Here is a 19,949-nt window from a genome sequence, read left to right on the forward strand (position 1 = left end):
GGTGAGTGGGGTAGGGTGGGTGGGCAGGCAGGCAGGTGGTTGGTGGGCGGGTGGCATGGATTGCGAAGTGGCTGTCACACGCGCGACTCAATGCCGTTCGACGCCGCGGCGCGCCCCGTCAATTCCCCTCTCAACCATTTTTGCTGCTGCTGCTGCTGCTGTTGCCATCTTCATCGCCGCTCAGCGTCTGGAGCCGGAGCTCCACGAAGGCCGGAGCCTCCGAGCGCTCGGAGCGCTCCGAGGGGGCGGACAAGCCGAGCGCTCGCTCCGCCCGCCGCTCCACGTCGTTCGACAACGAGGAGGAGGAGGAAGACCCGCCCGGCGGATTTGCCTCGCGGGGTCACGGGGTCACGCGCAGCTTCCGTACGCCCAGCCGCAAGGTGACGGAGTTTTCCCCGCGCCCTCGCGTTAGCTGGTTTTTATTTCGATTGCGTTTTTACGTTTTGTGTTGCATGTTCTTACCAGGTAAGGACGCATTGAGCTACGTAGCTCTCGATTTCAGAAGTGACTTGGCCATCGTAAATGGATAGCTCGACGCAAAGTGGCTCATCGTCATCGTCGTCATCGTCGTCGTCGTCGTCGTCATCATCGTCATCATCGTCAACATCGTCATCATCATAATCATCGTCATCGTCGTCGCGTGGAAATTTATTGCAGCAGCCAAATACTCTAAAACGCGTGACGTCGATTCTAAGCGCGGAGGGGGGAAACCAGGGAGACCCGGAGAAAAATCCACGTGACTACGGGAAGAGAGAGAGAGAGACGTAAACTCCAATTATACAGCGGGCGTCAGGGTCGGCATCGAACCCACGACCTCCTGCATACCAGGCGAGGTAGTCAACATCTCCTAGCCACCGTGATGATGATGAGAGAGAGAGAGACACGCAAACTCCAAATATACAGCAGCAGGCGTCAGCGTCGGGATCGAACCCACGACCTCCTGTACACCAGCCGAGGTAGTCAACATCTCCTAGCCACCGTGATGATGATGAGAGACGCAAACTCCAAATGTACAGCAGCAGGCGTCAGCGTCGGGCTCGAACCCACGACCTCCTGTACACCAGGCGAGGTAGTCAACATCTCCTAGCCACCGTGATGATGATGAGAGAGAGAGAGACACGCAAACTCCAAATATACAGCAGCAGGCGTCAGCGTCGGGATCGAACCCACGACCTCCTGTGCACCAGGCGAGGTAGTTAACATCTCCTGGCCGCCGTGATGCCCATTTCCTCCTGCTTTCCCTACGCATCTCTTGGTACCTTCCGGGTCGTGCTTTGGTGTCCTGACCCCTTCCACAATATGCTTCCAGTTGCCTGCTGCCGCCTCCTGATTTGTCTTCGAATCTTTCTCGTTGCCTTCGGATGCCGGAGGGGGAGGGGGGGACATAAAGATCCTCCCTGGTGTGTGCGGAGGCTCCCCGAGGCAGGCGGAGATGTTCCGCTTCAGCTGAGTTCCTGCGCGCCTTAAACTCGTCGATCGGCCCGGAGCTTGATGGGAATTATCGTCGGAATCCATCTGACGAGTAGAGCTCCAGCTCCGTCACTGGGGGTGTCGAGCGGGAGCAAATCGAGTGGAAGGAACGAGAGACGGAGGGCGCAAACGAGACACGGTCGGAATGAGATGTGAAAAATTAACCCGTAAAAACAAAGTTTTTCACTATAAATCCTTTATATGCGTGGCGGCTAGAGTTTTCTCGTCCTCTGGCTTGAGATGGCTGCCACCTATGGGTCAGATGATTGCCTGCCACCATTAAGCAATTGGTAATTAAATATTATTTATTTTTTCCTAAAAAGTGTAAAATGTTGGAAAAAAATTTTCACGAAAATAAATTGTCACGCACAACGAGTCTGTGTGCAAAATGTCAGCTCGATTGGATCACGGGAAGTGGGTTAAAAAACGACCGAAAGATTTGCATAGTCGTAAGCGCGCAAGCAAGCAAGTGAACTTAATATAAAGGATTTAAAAACTAAATTCTGTTTTCTTGAAACGTGGCACTAAGAGCCGGCACTGCCTGAGAGCCTGGGTTCGAGTCCGGGTTTGAAACCGCTGCCTGTGATTAAACCGGGTTCTCGATTGTAGCGAATTGATGGTATCAGCTTCTTGGTTCTTTCGGTAAAGTCACGTAGAAGGGAAATAATAAAATTATAAAAATAAAACAATAAAATACAATTCTCACGACGTTTCGGCCACAACGCAAGCAGCCGTCCTCAGGTGAAGAACAGGTCTGTCGGAAAGACAGCGTCTGAATGAGCACCACCAAGCTTGGCAGCGTATGTTTAAGCTGGGTTAGGGGAGGAAGGGCGCCTTGACTAAGATGAATCCCTGCAGTCACGAAAGCTTTAAATCGAAATGCTGGTATCAGCTCGGTCACCAGTGACCTGTATAGAACCCCATAGACTTACAAAGAGACTCAAAGACTTGCATCGAAAACTATAAACTCGAGACCTATACAGTCATGAAGACACCCATAGACTCGCACAGAGGACCCATTTACCTGTATAGGGACCCCGTAGACTTACATAGACTGGGCTATGATTAAACCAACTTGCCAAGGATCAGAATTAAATCCGGGAAGTCGGAATGAAATCCGGGAAGTTTGGAAAGAAATCCAGGTAGTTGGGAATGAAATCCAGGAAGTTGGGAATGAAATCCAGGAAGTTGGGAATGAGATCCAGGAAGTTGGGAATGAGATCCAGGAAGTTGGGAATGAAATCCAGGAAGTTGGGAATGAAATCCAGGAAGTTGGGAATGAAATCCAGGAAGTTGGGAATGAAATCTGGGAAGTTGGGAATGAGATCCAGGAAGTTGGGAATGAAATCCAGGAAGTTGGGAATGAAATCCGGGAAGTTAGGAATGAGATCCAGGAAGTTAGGAATGAAATCCGGGAAGGTTGGAATGAGATCCAGGAAGTTGGGAATGAGATCCAGGAAGTTTGGAATGAAATCCGGGAAGTTGGGAATGAAATCCGGGAAGTTGGGAATGAGATCCAGGAAGTTGGGAATGAGATCCAGGAAGTTTGGAATGAAATCCAGGAAGTTGGGAATGAAATCCGGGAAGTTGGGAATGAAATCCAGGAAGTTTGGAATGAAATCCGGGAAGTTTGGAATGAAATCCAGGAAGTTAGAAGGGCAGGGCAGAACTACGTCTTGAATGTGCATCGTCATCATCATTATTATTCCCACAACTGTTCCCGCGAAGACTTGAAGAGATTTAATTTCTACCCCGGTACAGCTGCCGCAGCAGCAGCAGCAGCAGCTGCCTTGCTCAACAAGCGGAAGTTCCCGGGAAAACCCAGGAACAGGTGGCAACCCAAGTGGTACCACCACCACCCCTGCCACCCCCCCCCCCCCTGCGTTCCCCATCCTCTTATCTAACTGCACCCCGCCCCCCCTCTGCTCCGTCGCTGTCTGAGCGTGTGGCTTGGGCCGGGTAAAGCGACGTGATTGTCGCGCCAGGTGTAATCGGGTGGTTTTCTTTTGGTCGCTGTTTTGCCTCTCTCTCTCTTTCTCTCTCTCTCTCTGTGGCTATTCCTCTTCTCTCTCAGGGCACCGATCTTGAGGAGCTGGGAGAGCCCGAGGCTTTGGTGGCGGTGAGTTGAAATTCCCCTGTGCGGGGGGTGGGGGTCTCTGGTTTTGACACCTTAATCCCGTCTGTCTCTGTCTGTGTGCGTGCGCGTGCGCGTGTGTGGCTGCTCCATCTCCCGGCACAGCGTCTGGCTGCTAGTACTAACCCGCTCGGAACATTGGGGGGTACACGCCGGCTGCGTTTTTGTTGCAGCCTGCGGCTTGTTTCCCTGCTGCTGGGGGCGCTCGTTGCGGAGGCTCGCGGTCCGAGCCCCCGGGGCGGACGGGCTGGCTTTTTATTAAACTAAAAATAAAATATTTTAGCAGGTAAGTCCCCACTGAGCAACGTAGCTCAACGCTGGCCATCGCAAATGATGGCTTAACGCAGTGGGCTCATGATCATCGTCGTCGTCGTCATCGCGTGGAAATTGACGGCAGACAGATACTCTAAACGTCGATTGTAAACGCGGAGGCGAAAAAAAACTGGAGGACCCGGAGAAAAATCCACGTGACCATGGGGAGAGAGAGAGAGAGACACCGCAAACTCCAAATATACAGCAGCAGGCGTCGGGGTGAGGATCGAACCCGTGACCTCCTGTATACCAGGCGAGGTAGTTAACATCTCTTGAAACGGCCTCGCCCCGGGGGGGGATGCGAAACGGAACGGCAGAGCGGAAGGGGATCCTGGTCCCGGGTCGTGTCCACCGTGTGTGCTCCCCATCGTTCCGACGTCTTTAACTCATTCCCCCTCTCCCACCCTTTCCCCCACAACACCCCCCCCATGCCCCAACTAACTGCACGCGAGCGGGGGCTGCACCGCCGTCCAATCGCCGTTCGGTATTCCAGCTCTTACCTTGGCGATCGCGACGATCTATTGCACCCCTGTTAAATGTGCGGGGTTGACCCGTTGACCACGCTGCTGCGGCCGCTAGAGGCCGCTATGTACATGCACATTCCTCTCTCCCGTGAAGCCCTCGCTCGCGCAGTTTGACCCCTGACCTCGCTCTCGCAGTTTGACCCCTGACCTCGCTCGCGCAGTTTGACCCCTGACCTCGCTCTCGTGTAGTTTGACCCCTGACCTCGCTCGCGCAGTTTGACCCCTGACCTCGCTCTCGTGTAGTTTGACCCCTGACCTTGCATCGCTCCTCTGGCGGAGTTGCCGCACGTGTGTTAGAGTTGCGCGTGCGTGCATGCCTGCATGCATGAGCGTGCGATTATCCACCGACTCACGTCCCATGTCATCGTCCAGCAAACCCGTCTAATGGAAGAACATCCTCCTTCCGGGTCTGCAGCCACAAACATATTAAAGTTGATCCGCGCACAGCGGTTAGATTTGTTCTCTGCGGAGAGAGACACGGAACTAGGGTTCCGTGTTTCATGAAAGACGTAACTTTCATGAAACAATTTTTATTTATTTTTTATTTTAACAGGTAAGGCCCCGCTGAGCTGTGTAGCTCTGGATATCACAAATGATATGTCAATGGAGTGGGCTCATCATCATCACCATCACGTGGACATTTCTAGCAGCAGCCAAATACTCTCAACTCGCGACGTCGATTCTGAATCTGGAGGGAGAGAGAGACGCAAACTCCATATATACAGCAGGCGTCAGGGTCGGGATCGAACCCACGACCTCCTGTATACCAGGCGAGGTAGTCAACATCTCCTAGCCACCGTGATGATGATGAGAAACGCAAACTGCAAATATACAGCAGCAGGCGTCAGGGTCGGAATCGAACCCACGACCTCCTGTACACCAGGCGAGGTAGTTAACATCTCATAGCCACCGTGATGATGATGAGAGACACGCAAGATCCATTATACAGCAGGCGTCAGGGTCTGGATCGCACCCACGATCTCCTGTACACCAGGCGAGGTAGTTAACGTCTTGACACTGAGTGCCTGCAGAATAACCACAGAGGGGTGGGAGGCGGGGGAGGAGGGTGGGGAGAGTGGTGGGGCAGTGGCCCTGGGATGCGAGCACGAGTGACGTGGAGTTTGCGTGTTTGCGCGTTTGCAGATCAGCGACCGATCCGAGTTCTTGAACAAAACGGTGCAGCGGAGGTGAGTCATGTGACCCCCCCCCCTCGACCCCCTCGTCGTCGTCTCGCACACATTGCCCCCCCCCCCCCTTCTTACGCTACTGCACAACCGAGCTGTACTGGGGCCATGCCAGGGCCACGCTGTGGTGGTGGGGGGGGGGGCAGAGGCAACGACGAGATGCCTGCGCCGCCGACGACGATCGGTGATCACGAGCTCGGATGAACGACGGGGGAGGGCCTAACGGCGTTGAAACTCCTGTCCACAGCTACAGCCTCAAGTCGCCACGGCCGATATCGAAGATCGACACCAAGCTGTACACGAGCGCCGTCGAGGTGAGGGGCCCCTGACGCGAGAGATCGCCCCGGACGCGTGTCCACAGCTCCAGAAAGCGAAGTCCTCCTTTCTCTTTTTCTCATTCTTCTTGGTCTTGTTTTTATTGCTCTTCGTCCTCCTCCCCCCTCCCTCCTCCCCCCTCCCTCCCCCCTCCCTCCCTCCCTCCCCTCTCCCTCCCCCCTCTTCCCCCCTCCCCCCCCCCTCCTGCTCCCTCCCCCTTCCTCCCTCCCCCCTCTTCCCCCCTCCTCCTCCCTCCTGCTCCCTCCCTCCTCCTCCCCCCTCCTCCCTCCCTCCTCCTCCCTCCTCCTCCCTCCTTCTCCCTCCTCCCCCCTCCTCCCTCCCTTCTCCTCCCTCCTCCTCCCTCCTCCTCCCTCCTGCTCCCTCTCTCCTCCTCCCTCCTCCTCCCCCCTCCTCCCTCCCTCCTCCTCCCTCCTCCTCCCTCCTCCTCCCCCCTCCCCCCTCCCTCCTCCTCCCTCCTCCTCCTCCCTCCTCCAACTGCTGCTGCCTCCTTCATTCCACCTGACGACGTCGATCTGGAGCGGCGTTTTCCACTAATTTTCATGGCGGGGGGGGGGCGGGCAACTTTCTCCGATAAGTCAGTGTGAGGGCCGCCACACATTTGAAACCATTGTTGGGGTTGACGGCACAGTGACGTCGGGGGTGTTTTCACACTTGTGTATTGTCGGGGGGCTGCGCAAAATCGCCCGGAGCGGAGTGGTGAATCATCGCTATTGTGATTATGATGATCATTCTGCATTCGTTAGAGATCTCTGCGCGAGTCTATTGGTCTCTGTGAGTCTATGGGTCTCTGTGTGAGTCTATGGATCTCTGTGTAAGTCTATGGGTCTCTGTGTGAGTCTATGGGTCTCTGTGTGAGTCTATGGTTCTCTGTGTGAGTCTATGGGTCTCTGTGTGAGTCTATGGGTCTCTGCGCGAGTCTATGGGTCTCTGTGTGAGTCTATGGGTCTCTTTGCGAGTCTATGGGTGTCTGTGAGTCTATTGGTCTCTGTGTGAGTCTATGGTTCTCTGTGTGAGTCTATGGTTCTCTGTGTGAGTCTATGGGTCTCTGTGAGTCTATTGGTCTCTTTGCGAGTCTATGGGTCTCTGTGTGAGTCTACGGGTCTCTGTGCGAGTCCGTGGGTCTCTGTGTGAGTCTACGGGTCTCTGTGAGTCTACGGGTCTCTGTGAGTCTATGGGTCTCTGTGTGAGTCTACGGGTCTCTGTGTGAGTCTATGGGTCTCTGTGTGAGTCTATGGGTCTCTTTGCGAGTCTATGGGTGTCTGTGAGTCTATTGGTCTCTATGTGAGTCTATGGTTCTCTGTGTGAGTCTATGGTTCTCTGTGTGAGTCTATTGGTCTCTGTGTGAGTCTATGGTTCTCTGTGTGAGTCTATGGTTCTCTGTGTGAGTCTATGGTTCTCGGTGTGAGTCTATGGTTCTCTGTGTGAGTCTATGGGTCTCTGTGTGAGTCTACGGGTCTCTGTGAGTCTATGGGTCTCTTTGCGAGTCTACGGGTCTGTGGGCGACATGGAAGAACCTGTGTGCCTGTGCTCCGTTGCGCGGTGCAGCAGAGTGCGGTGCGGGGCTCCGGCAGGGCGGTGCGCCCACTGGCGGTGGAGGTTCCCCTGCCGGCGGACAGCGTGGCGCTCAGGAAGAGCCTCTTCGAGCGCGGCGACGTGGCCTCTCCAACCTCGCCACGCGGCAACCCCACCCGGGTACGGCTCACCGTGGTAGCGCGGGGTGCGGGGGGGGGGTGGAGGGTGCCTTGACGCCCCCCTACCCAACCCCCCCCCCCCCCCCAAAGCTACGAGTTCGGGGGGGGGGGCCCGCTTCCTTGACAACCACCGTGAGATTTGTTTTCAACATCAGGTGCAGAAGAAGACACAAAAACTTATTTAAAAAGCGGTTTGAATTATTCGATTTTCTTCTGGAAATGCTTTCCTTGACGTTCCACCTTTTATTTTAATTTAATTAGACCGTCCATTCATTCGTCACGCACAGTCGGCGAAGGGAGCACAGCTGTCAATCCCTTATCAGTGCCCTACTTATTACAGACCAATTCTAGACCTTATTGGTCACCCCGTGCCCCTCATAAAACTCAACGTTCATCCTACAAAGTCCCATCACAAGGGAGAAACACAAAAAACATGTTTTTGCCCGTATTGAAACAGCTGTACGCCGTATGGACCTGAAAACTCAATTTCCCTGTGCCAGAATACGGAGAAAACCGTGTGTCTTCATGTCCCCCCCCCCCCCCCCCCCGGTCTCCGTGCGTGTTTTCCTTGTGCGTCTCCTTCGCATCATCTCTGAGCCTCCACCTGTCCCCACATCTTCCTCCGTGTCTCCCCTGTGTCCCCGTGTGTCCCTGTGTGTGTCCCCTGTACCTCCCCTGTGGCCCTGCGTCTATCCCCTTCACCTCCCCGTGTGTTGCTGCGTGTCTCCCTTGTACCCCCCATGTCCCCGTGTGTCCGTGTGTGTGTGTCCTGTACCTCCCCTATGTCCCCGGGTGTCCATGTGCATCTCCTGTGTCTCCCCTGTGTCCCCGCATGTCCTTGTGTGTGTCCCCTGTACCACCCCTGTATCCCCGCGTCTCCCTGCGTGTGTCTCATGTTTCTCCTGTGTCTCCCTGCAGGACGTGTCGGGTTTGAACGTCGGCATCGCGAGCCGAATCAGCCAGTGGAGCAACAAGAACGAGGAGGGAACCGCTAAGGGGAGCGCCGCCCGTCCCTCCGTACGTGGCTCACGGGGGTACACACACACAGGGGTGCACAAGGGGTACACAGAAGTGCGTGGTGGTACACGGGGGTACAGAAGGGGCACCGAGGGTCACGCGCAAGTTCAGAGTTGGTACACAGTGTACAGAGAGAGAGGGGTACCCGCAGGCGTACACAGTGGTACAGACAGGTACACGGGGGACTTGGGGGCACAGAGGAGTGCGTCGTGGTACAGAGACGTACATGGGGGTTATAGAGAAGAGCGTTGAGACTATTTTCTAAGCCGTACTCTGAGCCACGGCCTGGTTCAGGCTCCGCCTCCAACACTCGGGGCCTGGCTCAGGCTCCGCCTCCAACACTTGGGCCTGGCTCAGGCTCCGCCTCCAACACTCGGGCCTGGTTCAGGCTCCGCCTCCAACACTCGGGCCTGGCTCAGGCTCAGCCTCCAACACTTGGGGCCTGGCTCAGGCTCAGCCTCCAACACTCGGGGTCCGGCTCAGGCTTCGCCTCCAACACTTGGGGCCTGGCTCAGGCTCCGCCTCCAACACTCGGGCCTGGCTCAGGCTCCGCCTCCAACACTCGGGCCTGGCTCAGGCTCCGCCTCCAACACTCGGGCCTGGCTCAGGTTCCGCCTCCAACACTCAGGCTCCGCCTCCAACACCAGTGACGATTATCTGAACCAGTACTAGTGCCGTATGTATAGACAACGGGTGGACGGACATGGTGCTGGCCACCTACCCACTTGCGTGCCGTGCCGGCCTTCATAGGTGCCTCCTCCTAAACGGCACTTTTCCCAAAACGCCAGTTAAGGCTGCAACGGGGGGCGGGGGGGGGAGTGGGATCTTTGTCTTTTGTTGGTGTGTGCGGCGTGTCTTCTCTTTCGTCAGATTTGAGAATTTAGCGGGCGAGAGGTGAGAATCTACAACGCCCGAGGTGGGGGTTTGACCCTTTCCGTTTGCCTTTTGTTTGTTTATAGCAACAACAAAAAATCGCGCGCTTAAAACCCCAACTCTGGCGCCCAGTTAACACGCGCCGCCGGTGAGCATGTGCACGCAAGTTGTTGCGTGCCATTTAATTTCGCGAGCTCACCAGGACTGAGCCGGTGAGCTTGCCCCAATGTCGGCTTAACGTTGGGGCAACGTTGGCTCGACGTTTGCACCCCTTTCCCCCCCCCCCTCCCCGCCCCCCCCCCCCAACGTTCCTCGCTTGCTGGGTGACATATCAAAGTTTGCGGTGAGACTAACCCACTGGCCTGCGCACCGTGCATTTGCTGTGTCACCAGGGCGAGGAGTTCAAAACCAGGTCAACATTGAGTCGGCCAATCATCCTCCTGGGGTTGATAAACACCACCACCACCACATTGCAGGAAGTTTAACGGTGATAATTATTGGATGGATGGACTTGCCTCCACCGCCATGAGAACGTGGAATGCCCGCGCTTTTTGAGCAGGGAGACGCACTGCGTGCAAAGTGCACTGCAAGATGCAGCTAATGGGATAGTGACGGTGACGGTGATGACGATGTGACACGACGTTGATGGGGAGAATGGTGGGGACGGTGGCCTCTCTGACGACGATGGTGGTGACGTTGATGACGATGGTGTTGATAACGACGATAATGATGACGATAACGATGATAACGGTGATAACGACGACGATGATAACGATGATGACGACGGTGACGACGATGATGACGACGATGGAAGTAATTGTATGTGTATAGCGCTTTTCATCAAGGACCTCCAAGCGCAGGACAAAGCAGCAGCAGGACAATCAGCATAAAAATAATATAAATACATCTTAAAAATAATTTAGTAAATGAACTAAACATTTAATATGTAGAAACGTATGAATAGATTTTAAGACGCATTTTTTAAATGTCCGCAGACTCAGAGATCCTGATGTCTTGTGTTGACGATTTCGATGATGATGATGACGCTGATGACGTCGATGATGATGACGCTGATGACGTCGATGATGATGACGATGATGACGTCGATGATGACGTCGATGATGATGATGATGACGACCTCGATGATGTTGATGATGACGTCGATGATGACGTCGATGATGATGACTTCGATGATGATAATGATGATGACATCGATGATGATGATAATGACGTCGATGATGATGATAATGACGTCGATGATGATGACGTTGATGATGATGACGTCGACGATGATGACATCGACGACGACGATGAAGACGTCGATGATGATGAAGACGTCGATGATGATGACGATGACGACGATGATGATGATGATGATGACGTCGACGATGACGATGATGACGATGATGACGATGATGTTGATGCTGGTGTGCAGGACATCCGACCGGGTGATGTCTCCACGAAGAAGAGCATCTGGGAAAGTAAGCCGAGCGCCGGCAGCCCACCGGAGAAATCAGCTGCAGCTCCCAGCAAGGTGACTCGCTCGCTACTCACACGCTACTCACTCGCTACTCACTCACTCACTACTCACTCACTCACTACTCACTCGCTACTCACACGCTACTCACTCACTCACTACTCACTCGCTACTCACTCACTACTCACTCGCTCGCTACTCACACGCTACTCACTCGCTCACTACTCACTCGCTGCTCACTCACTACTCACTCGCTCGCTACTCACACGCTGCTCACTCACTACTCACACGCTACTCACTCACTACTCACTCACTACTCACTCGCTCGCTACTCACACGCTACTCACTCGCTCGCTACTCACTCACTACTCACTCACTCACTACTCACTCGCTACTCACTCGCTACTCACTCACTACTCGCTCACTACTCACTCACTACTCACTCGCTACTCACTCACTACTCACTCGCTACTCACTCGCTACTCACTCACTACTCACTCACTCACTACTCACTCGCTACTCACTCACTACTCACTCGCTACTCACTCACTACTCACTCACACGCTACTCACTCACTACTCACTCACTACTCACTCGCTACTCACTCACTACTCACTCACTCACTACTCACTCACTCACTACTCACTCACTACTCACTCACTACTCACTCACTCACTACTCACTCGCTACTCACTCACTACTCACTCACTCACTACTCACACGCTCACTACTCACTCACTACTCACTCGCTACTCACTCACTCACTACTCACTCACTACTCACTCGCTACTCACTCACTACTCACTCACTCACTACTCACTCACTCACTACTCACTCACTACTCACTCACTACTCACTCACTACTCACTCATTACTCACTCGCTACTCACTCACTACTCACTCACTACTCACTCACTACTCACTCACTCACTACTCACTCACTACTCACTCACTACTCACTCACTACTCACTCACTCACTACTCACTCACTCACTACTCACTCGCTACTCACTCACTACTCACTCACTCACTACTCACTCACTCACTACTCACTCGCTACTCACTCGCTACTCACTCACTACTCACTCACTACTCACTCACTCACTACTCACTCGCTACTCACTCACTACTCACTCACTACTCACTCACTCACTACTCACTCGCTACTCACTCACTACTCACTCACTACTCACTCACTCACTACTCACTCGCTACTCACTCGCTACTCACTCACTACTCACTCGCTGCTCACTCACTACTCACTCACTCACTACTCACTCACTCACTACTCACTCGCTACTCACTCGCTACTCACTCACTACTCACTCGCTGCTCACTCACTACTCACTCACTCACTACTCACTCACTCACTACTCACTCACTACTCACTCGCTACTCACTCACTACTCACTCACTACTCACTCACTCACTACTCACTCGCTACTCACTCACTACTCACTCACTACTCACTCACTACTCACTCACTCACTACTCACTCGCTACTCACTCACTACTCACTCACTCACTACTCACTCACTCACTACTCACTCGCTACTCACTCGCTACTCACTCACTACTCACTCGCTGCTCACTCACTACTCACTCACTCACTACTCACTCACTCACTACTCACTCGCTACTCACTCGCTACTCACTCACTACTCACTCACTACTCACTCACTCACTACTCACTCACTACTCACTCACTACTCACTCACTACTCACTCACTCACTACTCACTCGCTACTCACTCACTACTCACTCACTACTCACTCGCTACTCACTCACTACTCACTCACTACTCACTCACTACTCACTCACTACTCACTCGCTACTCACTCACTACTCACTCACTACTCACTCGCTACTCACTCACTACTCACTCACTACTCACTCACTACTCACTCACTACTCACTCGCTACTCACTCACTACTCACTCACTACTCACTCGCTACTCACTCACTACTCACTCGCTACTCACTCACTACTCACTCACTACTCACTCACTACTCACTCGCTACTCACTCACTACTCACTCGCTACTCACTCACTACTCACTCGCTACTCACTCACTACTCACTCACTACTCACTCGCTACTCACTCACTACTCACTCACTACTCACTCGCTACTCACTCACTACTCACTCGCTACTCACTCACTACTCACTCGCTACTCACTCGCTACTCACTCACTACTCACTCACTACTCACTCACTACTCACTCACTACTCACTCACTCACTACTCACTCGCTACTCACACGCTACTCACTCACTACTCACTCGCTACTCACTCACTACTCACTCACTACTCACTCACTCACTACTCACTCACTACTCACTCACTACTCACTCACTCACTACTCACTCACTACTCACTCACTACTCACTCACTCACTACTCACTCACTACTCACTCACTACTCACTCACTACTCACTCACTACTCACTCACTCACTACTCACTCACTACTCACTCACTACTCACTCACTACTCACTCACTACTCACTCACTCACTACTCACTCACTACTCACTCACTACTCACTCACTCACTACTCACTCACTACTCACTCACTACTCACTCACTACTCACTCACTCACTACTCACTCACTACTCACTCACTACTCACTCACTCACTACTCACTCACTACTCACTCACTACTCACTCGCTACTCACTCGCTACTCACTCACTACTCACTCACTACTCACTCGCTGCTCACTCACTACTCACTCACTCACTACTCACTCGCTACTCACTCACTACTCACTCACTACTCACTCGCTACTCACTCGCTACTCACTCACTACTCACTCACTCACTACTCACTCGCTACTCACTCACTACTCACTCACTACTCACTCGCTGCTCACTCACTACTCACTCACTCACTACTCACTCGCTACTCACTCACTACTCACTCACTACTCACTCGCTACTCACTCACTACTCACTCACTCACTACTCACTCGCTACTCACTCACTACTCACTCACTACTCACTCACTACTCACTCACTACTCACTCACTACTCACTCGCTACTCACTCACTACTCACTCACTACTCACTCACTACTCACTCACTACTCACTCGCTACTCACTCACTACTCACTCACTACTCACTCGCTACTCACTCACTACTCACTCACTACTCACTCACTACTCACTCACTACTCACACGCTACTCACTCGCTACTCACTCACTACTCACTCGCTACTCACTCACTACTCACTCACTCACTACTCACTCACTACTCACTCACTACTCACTCACTACTCACTCATTACTCACTCGCTACTCACTCACTCACTACTCACTCACTACTCACACGCTACTCACTCGCTACTCACTCACTACTCACTCACTACTCACACGCTACTCACTCACTACTCACTCACTACTCACTCACTACTCACACGCTACTCACTCACTACTCACTCACTACTCACTCACTACTCACTCACTACTCACTCACTACTCACTCGCTACTCACTCGCTACTCACTCACTACTCACTCGCTACTCACTCACTACTCACTCGCTACTCACTCGCTACTCACTCACTACTCACTCGCTACTCACTCACTACTCACTCACTACTCACTCACTACTCACTCGCTACTCACTCGCTACTCACTCACTACTCACTCACTACTCACTCGCTACTCACTCGCTACTCACTACTCACTCACTACTCACTCACTACTCACTCACTACTCACTCACTACTCACTCGCTACTCACTCACTACTCACTCACTACTCACTCACTACTCACTCACTACTCACTCACTACTCACACGCTACTCACTCGCTACTCACTCACTACTCACTCACTACTCACACGCTACTCACTCACTACTCACTCACTACTCACTCACTACTCACTCACTACTCACTCACTACTCACACGCTACTCACTCGCTACTCACTCACTACTCACTCACTACTCACACGCTACTCACTCACTACTCACTCACTACTCACTCACTACTCACACGCTACTCACTCACTACTCACTCACTACTCACTCACTACTCACTCACTACTCACTCACTACTCACACGCTACTCACTCACTACTCACTCACTACTCACTCGCTACTCACTCACTACTCACTCACTACTCACTCACTACTCGCTCGCCAATCACTCACTACTCACTCACTACTCACACGCTACTCACTCACTACTCACTCACTACTCACTCACTACTCACTCGCTACTCACTCACTACTCACTCACTACTCACTCACTACTCACTCACTACTCGCTCGCCAATCACTCACTACTCACTCACTCACTACTCACTCACTCACTACTCACTCGCTACTCACTCACTACTCACACGCTACTCACACGCTACTCACTCACTACTCACTCACTACTCGCTCGCCAATCACTCACTACTCACTCACTCACTACTCACTCACTCACTACTCACTCGCTACTCACTCACTACTCACTCGCTCGCTACTCACACGCTACTCACTCACTACTCACTCGCTGCTCACTCATTACTCACTAATCGCTCGCCACTCACTCACTACTCACTAATCGCTCGCTACTTGCTCATTACTCACTCAGTCACCACTAACTCACTCATTACTCACTCGCTCGCCACTCGATCGCTTGCTACTCACTACTCACTCACTACTCGCTCGCTACTCACTCACTCACTAACTCACTCACTCGCTCACACACTCACTCACTCACTACTCACTCGCTCACTTGCTCACTCGCTACGCACTCCCTACTCACTCACTCACTCATTACTCACTCACTACTCACTCACTACTCACTCACTACTCACTCACTCACTACTCACTCGCTACTCACTCACTCACTACTCACTCGCTACTCACTCACTCACTACTCACTCGCTACTTGCTCATTACTCACTCGCTCGCTCACTCACCACTAACTCGCTCATTACTCGCTCACCACTCGGTCGCTCCTCACTCGCTCACTTGTTACTCACTCACGACTCAATCGCTCATTACTCGCTCACCACTCGGTCGCTCCTGACTCGCTCACTTGTTACTCACTCACGACTAACTCGCTACTCACTCGCTCACTACTCACACTCACTCGCTTACTACTCACTACTTGCTCACTCGCTACTCACTCACTCACTCGCTACTCACTCGCTCACTACTCACACTCACTCGCTTACTACTCACTACTTGCTCACTCGCTACTCACTCACTCACTCACTACTCACTCGCTCGCTCACTACTCACTCACTACTCACTGTCTACTCAGTCACTACTCACTCGTTCGCCACTCGCTCGCTACTCACTCACTCGCTACTCACTCCTCGCTCACTACTCAATCGCTCACTACTCACTCACCACTCGCTCACTGCCTTGCCCGCCTGCCCTTCCCTTTGCAGGGCAACCCCAGCGGCAAGCGCTTCAAGTTCGTGATGGTGGCTCCTGGCAAGTACGAGAAGGTCCCCATCGACTCTGTCGCCGGCGACAACCATTTCGCGAACGGTGAGTTGGCGCCACACGGGTCGACTCCGCCCCCGGTCCACAGGGGGGCGATCGGGCCGCGGGCCCTGGAAGTAGACAATCACACGCAGCATCGTCGTCGTCGTCAGCCACGATCGATCCGCTGCTGGATGGAGGACTCCACAGGCCTCCATCGAGCAGCGATGTCATCCCCAGTGATGTCATTGGCTGCGATGTCATCGGCTTCGATGTCATCACCTGCGATGTCATTGTCATCCCCAGTGATGTCATTGCCTGCGATGTCATTGCCTGCGATGTCATCCCCAGTGATGTCATTGGCTGCGATGTCATCGGCTTCGATGTCATCACCTGCGATGTCATTGTCATCCCCAGTGATGTCATTGGCTGCGATGTCATCGGCTTCGATGTCATCACCTGCGATGTCATTGTCATCCCCAGTGATGTCATTGGCTGCGATGTCATCGGCTTCGATGTCATCACCTGCGATGTCATTGTCATCCCCAGTGATGTCATTGCCTACGATGTCATTGCCTGCGATGTCATCCCCAGTGATGTCATTGGCTGCGATGTCATCGGCTTCGATGTCATCACCTGCGATGTCATTGTCATCCCCAGTGATGTCATTGCCTGCGATGTCATTGCCTGCGATGTCATCCCCACTGATGTCATTGGCTGCGATGTCATCGTCTTCGATGACATCACCTGCGATATCATTGTCATCCCCAGTGATGTCATTGGCTGCGATGTCATCGGCTGTGATGTCATCGGCTTCGATGACATCACCTGCGATATCATTGTCATCCCCAGTGATGTCATTGGCTGCGATGTCATCGGCTGTGATGTCATCGGCTTCGATGACATCACCTGCGATGTCATTGTCATCCCCAGTGATGTCATCCCCACTGATGTCATCACCTGCGATGTCATTGCCTGCGATGTCATCGGCTTCAATGACATCACCTGCGATGTCATTGTCATCCCCAGTGATGTCATTGCCTGCGATGTCATTGCCTGCGATGTCATCCCCTGTGATGTCATTGCCTCTGATGTCATCGCCTGCGATCTCATCGCCCCCCGAACCCCCCTCTCGTGTCCCTCTGGTCCCCGCGCTCCTCTCTCCGTCTGCCGCGGTGATTGCCAGCGCGCATCTCTCCCACGCTTCCATGTGCACTTTTCCGTTACTGCTCCTCTGTCCTCATCAATATCCGCCTCTCTGATCCGTGCACGTTAACATTTTTATATATATACACACACATTTCTTTTACACAAATTAGTTCGTTTGGCAGCTGATGGCTCGTCGATCATTCGAAGGGTTTGTCCGTGTGCTATGAAGAAGGCCCATTGCCCGGAACGTCGCCTGTTATTTATATTTATATATTTACGGTAATACCCACCCCGGTTTACGTCGGGGGAGGTAGGCGGCGGTGCCTCCCTGAAAGGCGCGAGGACGAATATGGAAAACGACGTGAATCTAAGCGGTTGTACGGGGTGGTAGTGGGCGGCGGTGGTGGCAGTGGTGGCGGTGATGGCGGCGGTGGTGGTGGTGATGGCGGTGGTGGCGGCGGTGGTGGTGGCGGTGGTGGCTGTGATGGTGGTGATGGCGGTGGTTGCGGTGGTGGCGGCGGTGATGGTGGCGGTGGTGATGGTGGCGGCGGTGATGGTGGCGGTGGTGGCGGCGGTGGTGGCGGCGGTGGCGGCGGTTGTGGCGGTGGTGATGGTGGCGGTGGTGGTGGCGGTGGTTGCGGTGGTGGCGGCGGCGGTGGTGGTGGCCGTGGTGGTGGTGATGGCTTGAGAGGAGAGGGACGGCGAGGAAGGAGCGGACGTCGCCGATGCCGTCGGCGACGTGAAGTGTGAGTGCGCGCGTGGGGGGGGGTTGAGTCGACCGCTAGTTATCGAGCAGTCGCGGTGTCCGTCACGAAGCGGACGTCCCACTCACAGCGGCAACTGTTCACCGGATATCTTGTGAAGGAAGAGGAAAAAGAGCTTGAGAGCTCATCGGATTCCTCCAGTTTGAATAAATAAATGTTTTGATTCTGAACAACAGACGCAGCTGGCACGACGCGTATTTGCCACGTGGGGGCGCTGTAGTACAACATACAATTGGACATATTCTTGTGTTTTTTCGGTAAAGTCACGTAGGTAAAAAAATTAAAATTAATAAAAGTAAAATAAAAATCAAATAAAAATTCCACCTGAAGACGGAAGCGTGTGTTGCCTCCGAAACGTCGTGATTTTTATTTCATTTTTATTTTACTTTTATTAATTTTAAGTTAGTTTTACCCACGTGACTTTACCGAAAAAACACAAGAATATGAATCCTTGCAGTCACGAAAGCTTCAAATCTAGAATACAATTGGACACACGCATATACAGAAGAGAGTAGTAGTAATAGGTTTTTACCCTTTCAACTGGTACAAAAACTGACACCTTTATACAAGGCATCATGTTTGCAATAACCACAACACAAGCAGTCAAAATGCAAACAAAAAGAAACAACTCTGATGATGATAATGATATGCACTGTCCTTGAAGTTGATTGGTCCACACCCGAGACAGCTTTTCTTAGAGCCTAGTCTCCATTGGTGTTGGACCAGATGACGCTAAAAGGCGTACAACTCAAAGACATTTTGACTCCTCGTATAAAGGTGTCAGTTTTTGTACCAGTTGAAAGGGTAAAAACCTATCACTATATTTTGCCACTGGTAAAGGAGGTCTCATAGTATAGAAGAGAGTGTTTATTATTTTTATTTAACTCTATTTTTTTTATTTTACCAAGGCCCACACTGACCTGCTATATAGCAACTCTTCTTCAGAAGCGACCTGGCTATCACATCATATGGATGTTTATATCGGCGAAATACTCTGAAACGCGTGATGTTGATTCTAAACGTGGAGGGGAAAAACAGGAGGACCCGGAGAAAAATTCACGTGACCACGGGGAGAGACACGCAAACTCGGGTCGGGATCGAACCCACGACCTCCTGTATACCTGACGAGGTAGTTAACATCTCCTAGCCACCATGGCGTTGTCCATACAGGGACTCATCTACTTACAAACATTCGACGTATGGACTTTCAGAGAGATACGAACAACCCTGAAAGAATGTCCAGTTGCCCATTCGGACGGAGAGTCGGAAGTTCAACCGCCGCGCAATAGACGGTGGCGATGGTGGCATCTACATCTGCAGAACGTAAAGAACCAGTGGTATCTACATCTGCACAGAGACCCACAGACTCACACAGAGACCCACAGACTCACACAGAGACCCACAGACTCACACAGAGACCCACAGACTCACACAGAGACCCACAGACTCACACAGAGACCCACAGACTCACACAGAGACCCATAGACTCACACAGAGACCCATAGACTTACACAGAGACCCATAGACTCACACAGAGACCCATAGACAGAGACCCATAGACTCAAACAGAAACCCACAGACTCACACAG

At 52.6% G+C, this 19,949-nt stretch overlaps 1 protein-coding gene across 1 annotated transcript in view; it reads left to right on the forward strand.

Annotated features, from left to right (window-relative positions):
* The window catches only part of LOC144951897 (uncharacterized), a 36,103-nt gene that overhangs the window by 3,315 nt on the left and 12,839 nt on the right, over positions 1–19,949 (forward strand). The window contains exons 4-11 of the mRNA XM_078882243.1: positions 185–380; positions 3,545–3,589; positions 5,584–5,627; positions 5,872–5,938; positions 7,506–7,652; positions 8,570–8,668; positions 10,977–11,075; positions 16,411–16,513. Of these exons, the coding sequence (XP_078738369.1) occupies positions 185–380; positions 3,545–3,589; positions 5,584–5,627; positions 5,872–5,938; positions 7,506–7,652; positions 8,570–8,668; positions 10,977–11,075; positions 16,411–16,513 (800 nt within the window). The remainder of the gene's footprint in view (positions 1–184; positions 381–3,544; positions 3,590–5,583; positions 5,628–5,871; positions 5,939–7,505; positions 7,653–8,569; positions 8,669–10,976; positions 11,076–16,410; positions 16,514–19,949) is intronic.

The sequence above is a fragment of the Lampetra fluviatilis genome, chromosome 64 (assembly GCF_964198595.1).
Source record: "Lampetra fluviatilis chromosome 64, kcLamFluv1.1, whole genome shotgun sequence".
Lineage (NCBI taxonomy): Eukaryota > Metazoa > Chordata > Hyperoartia > Petromyzontiformes > Petromyzontidae > Lampetra > Lampetra fluviatilis.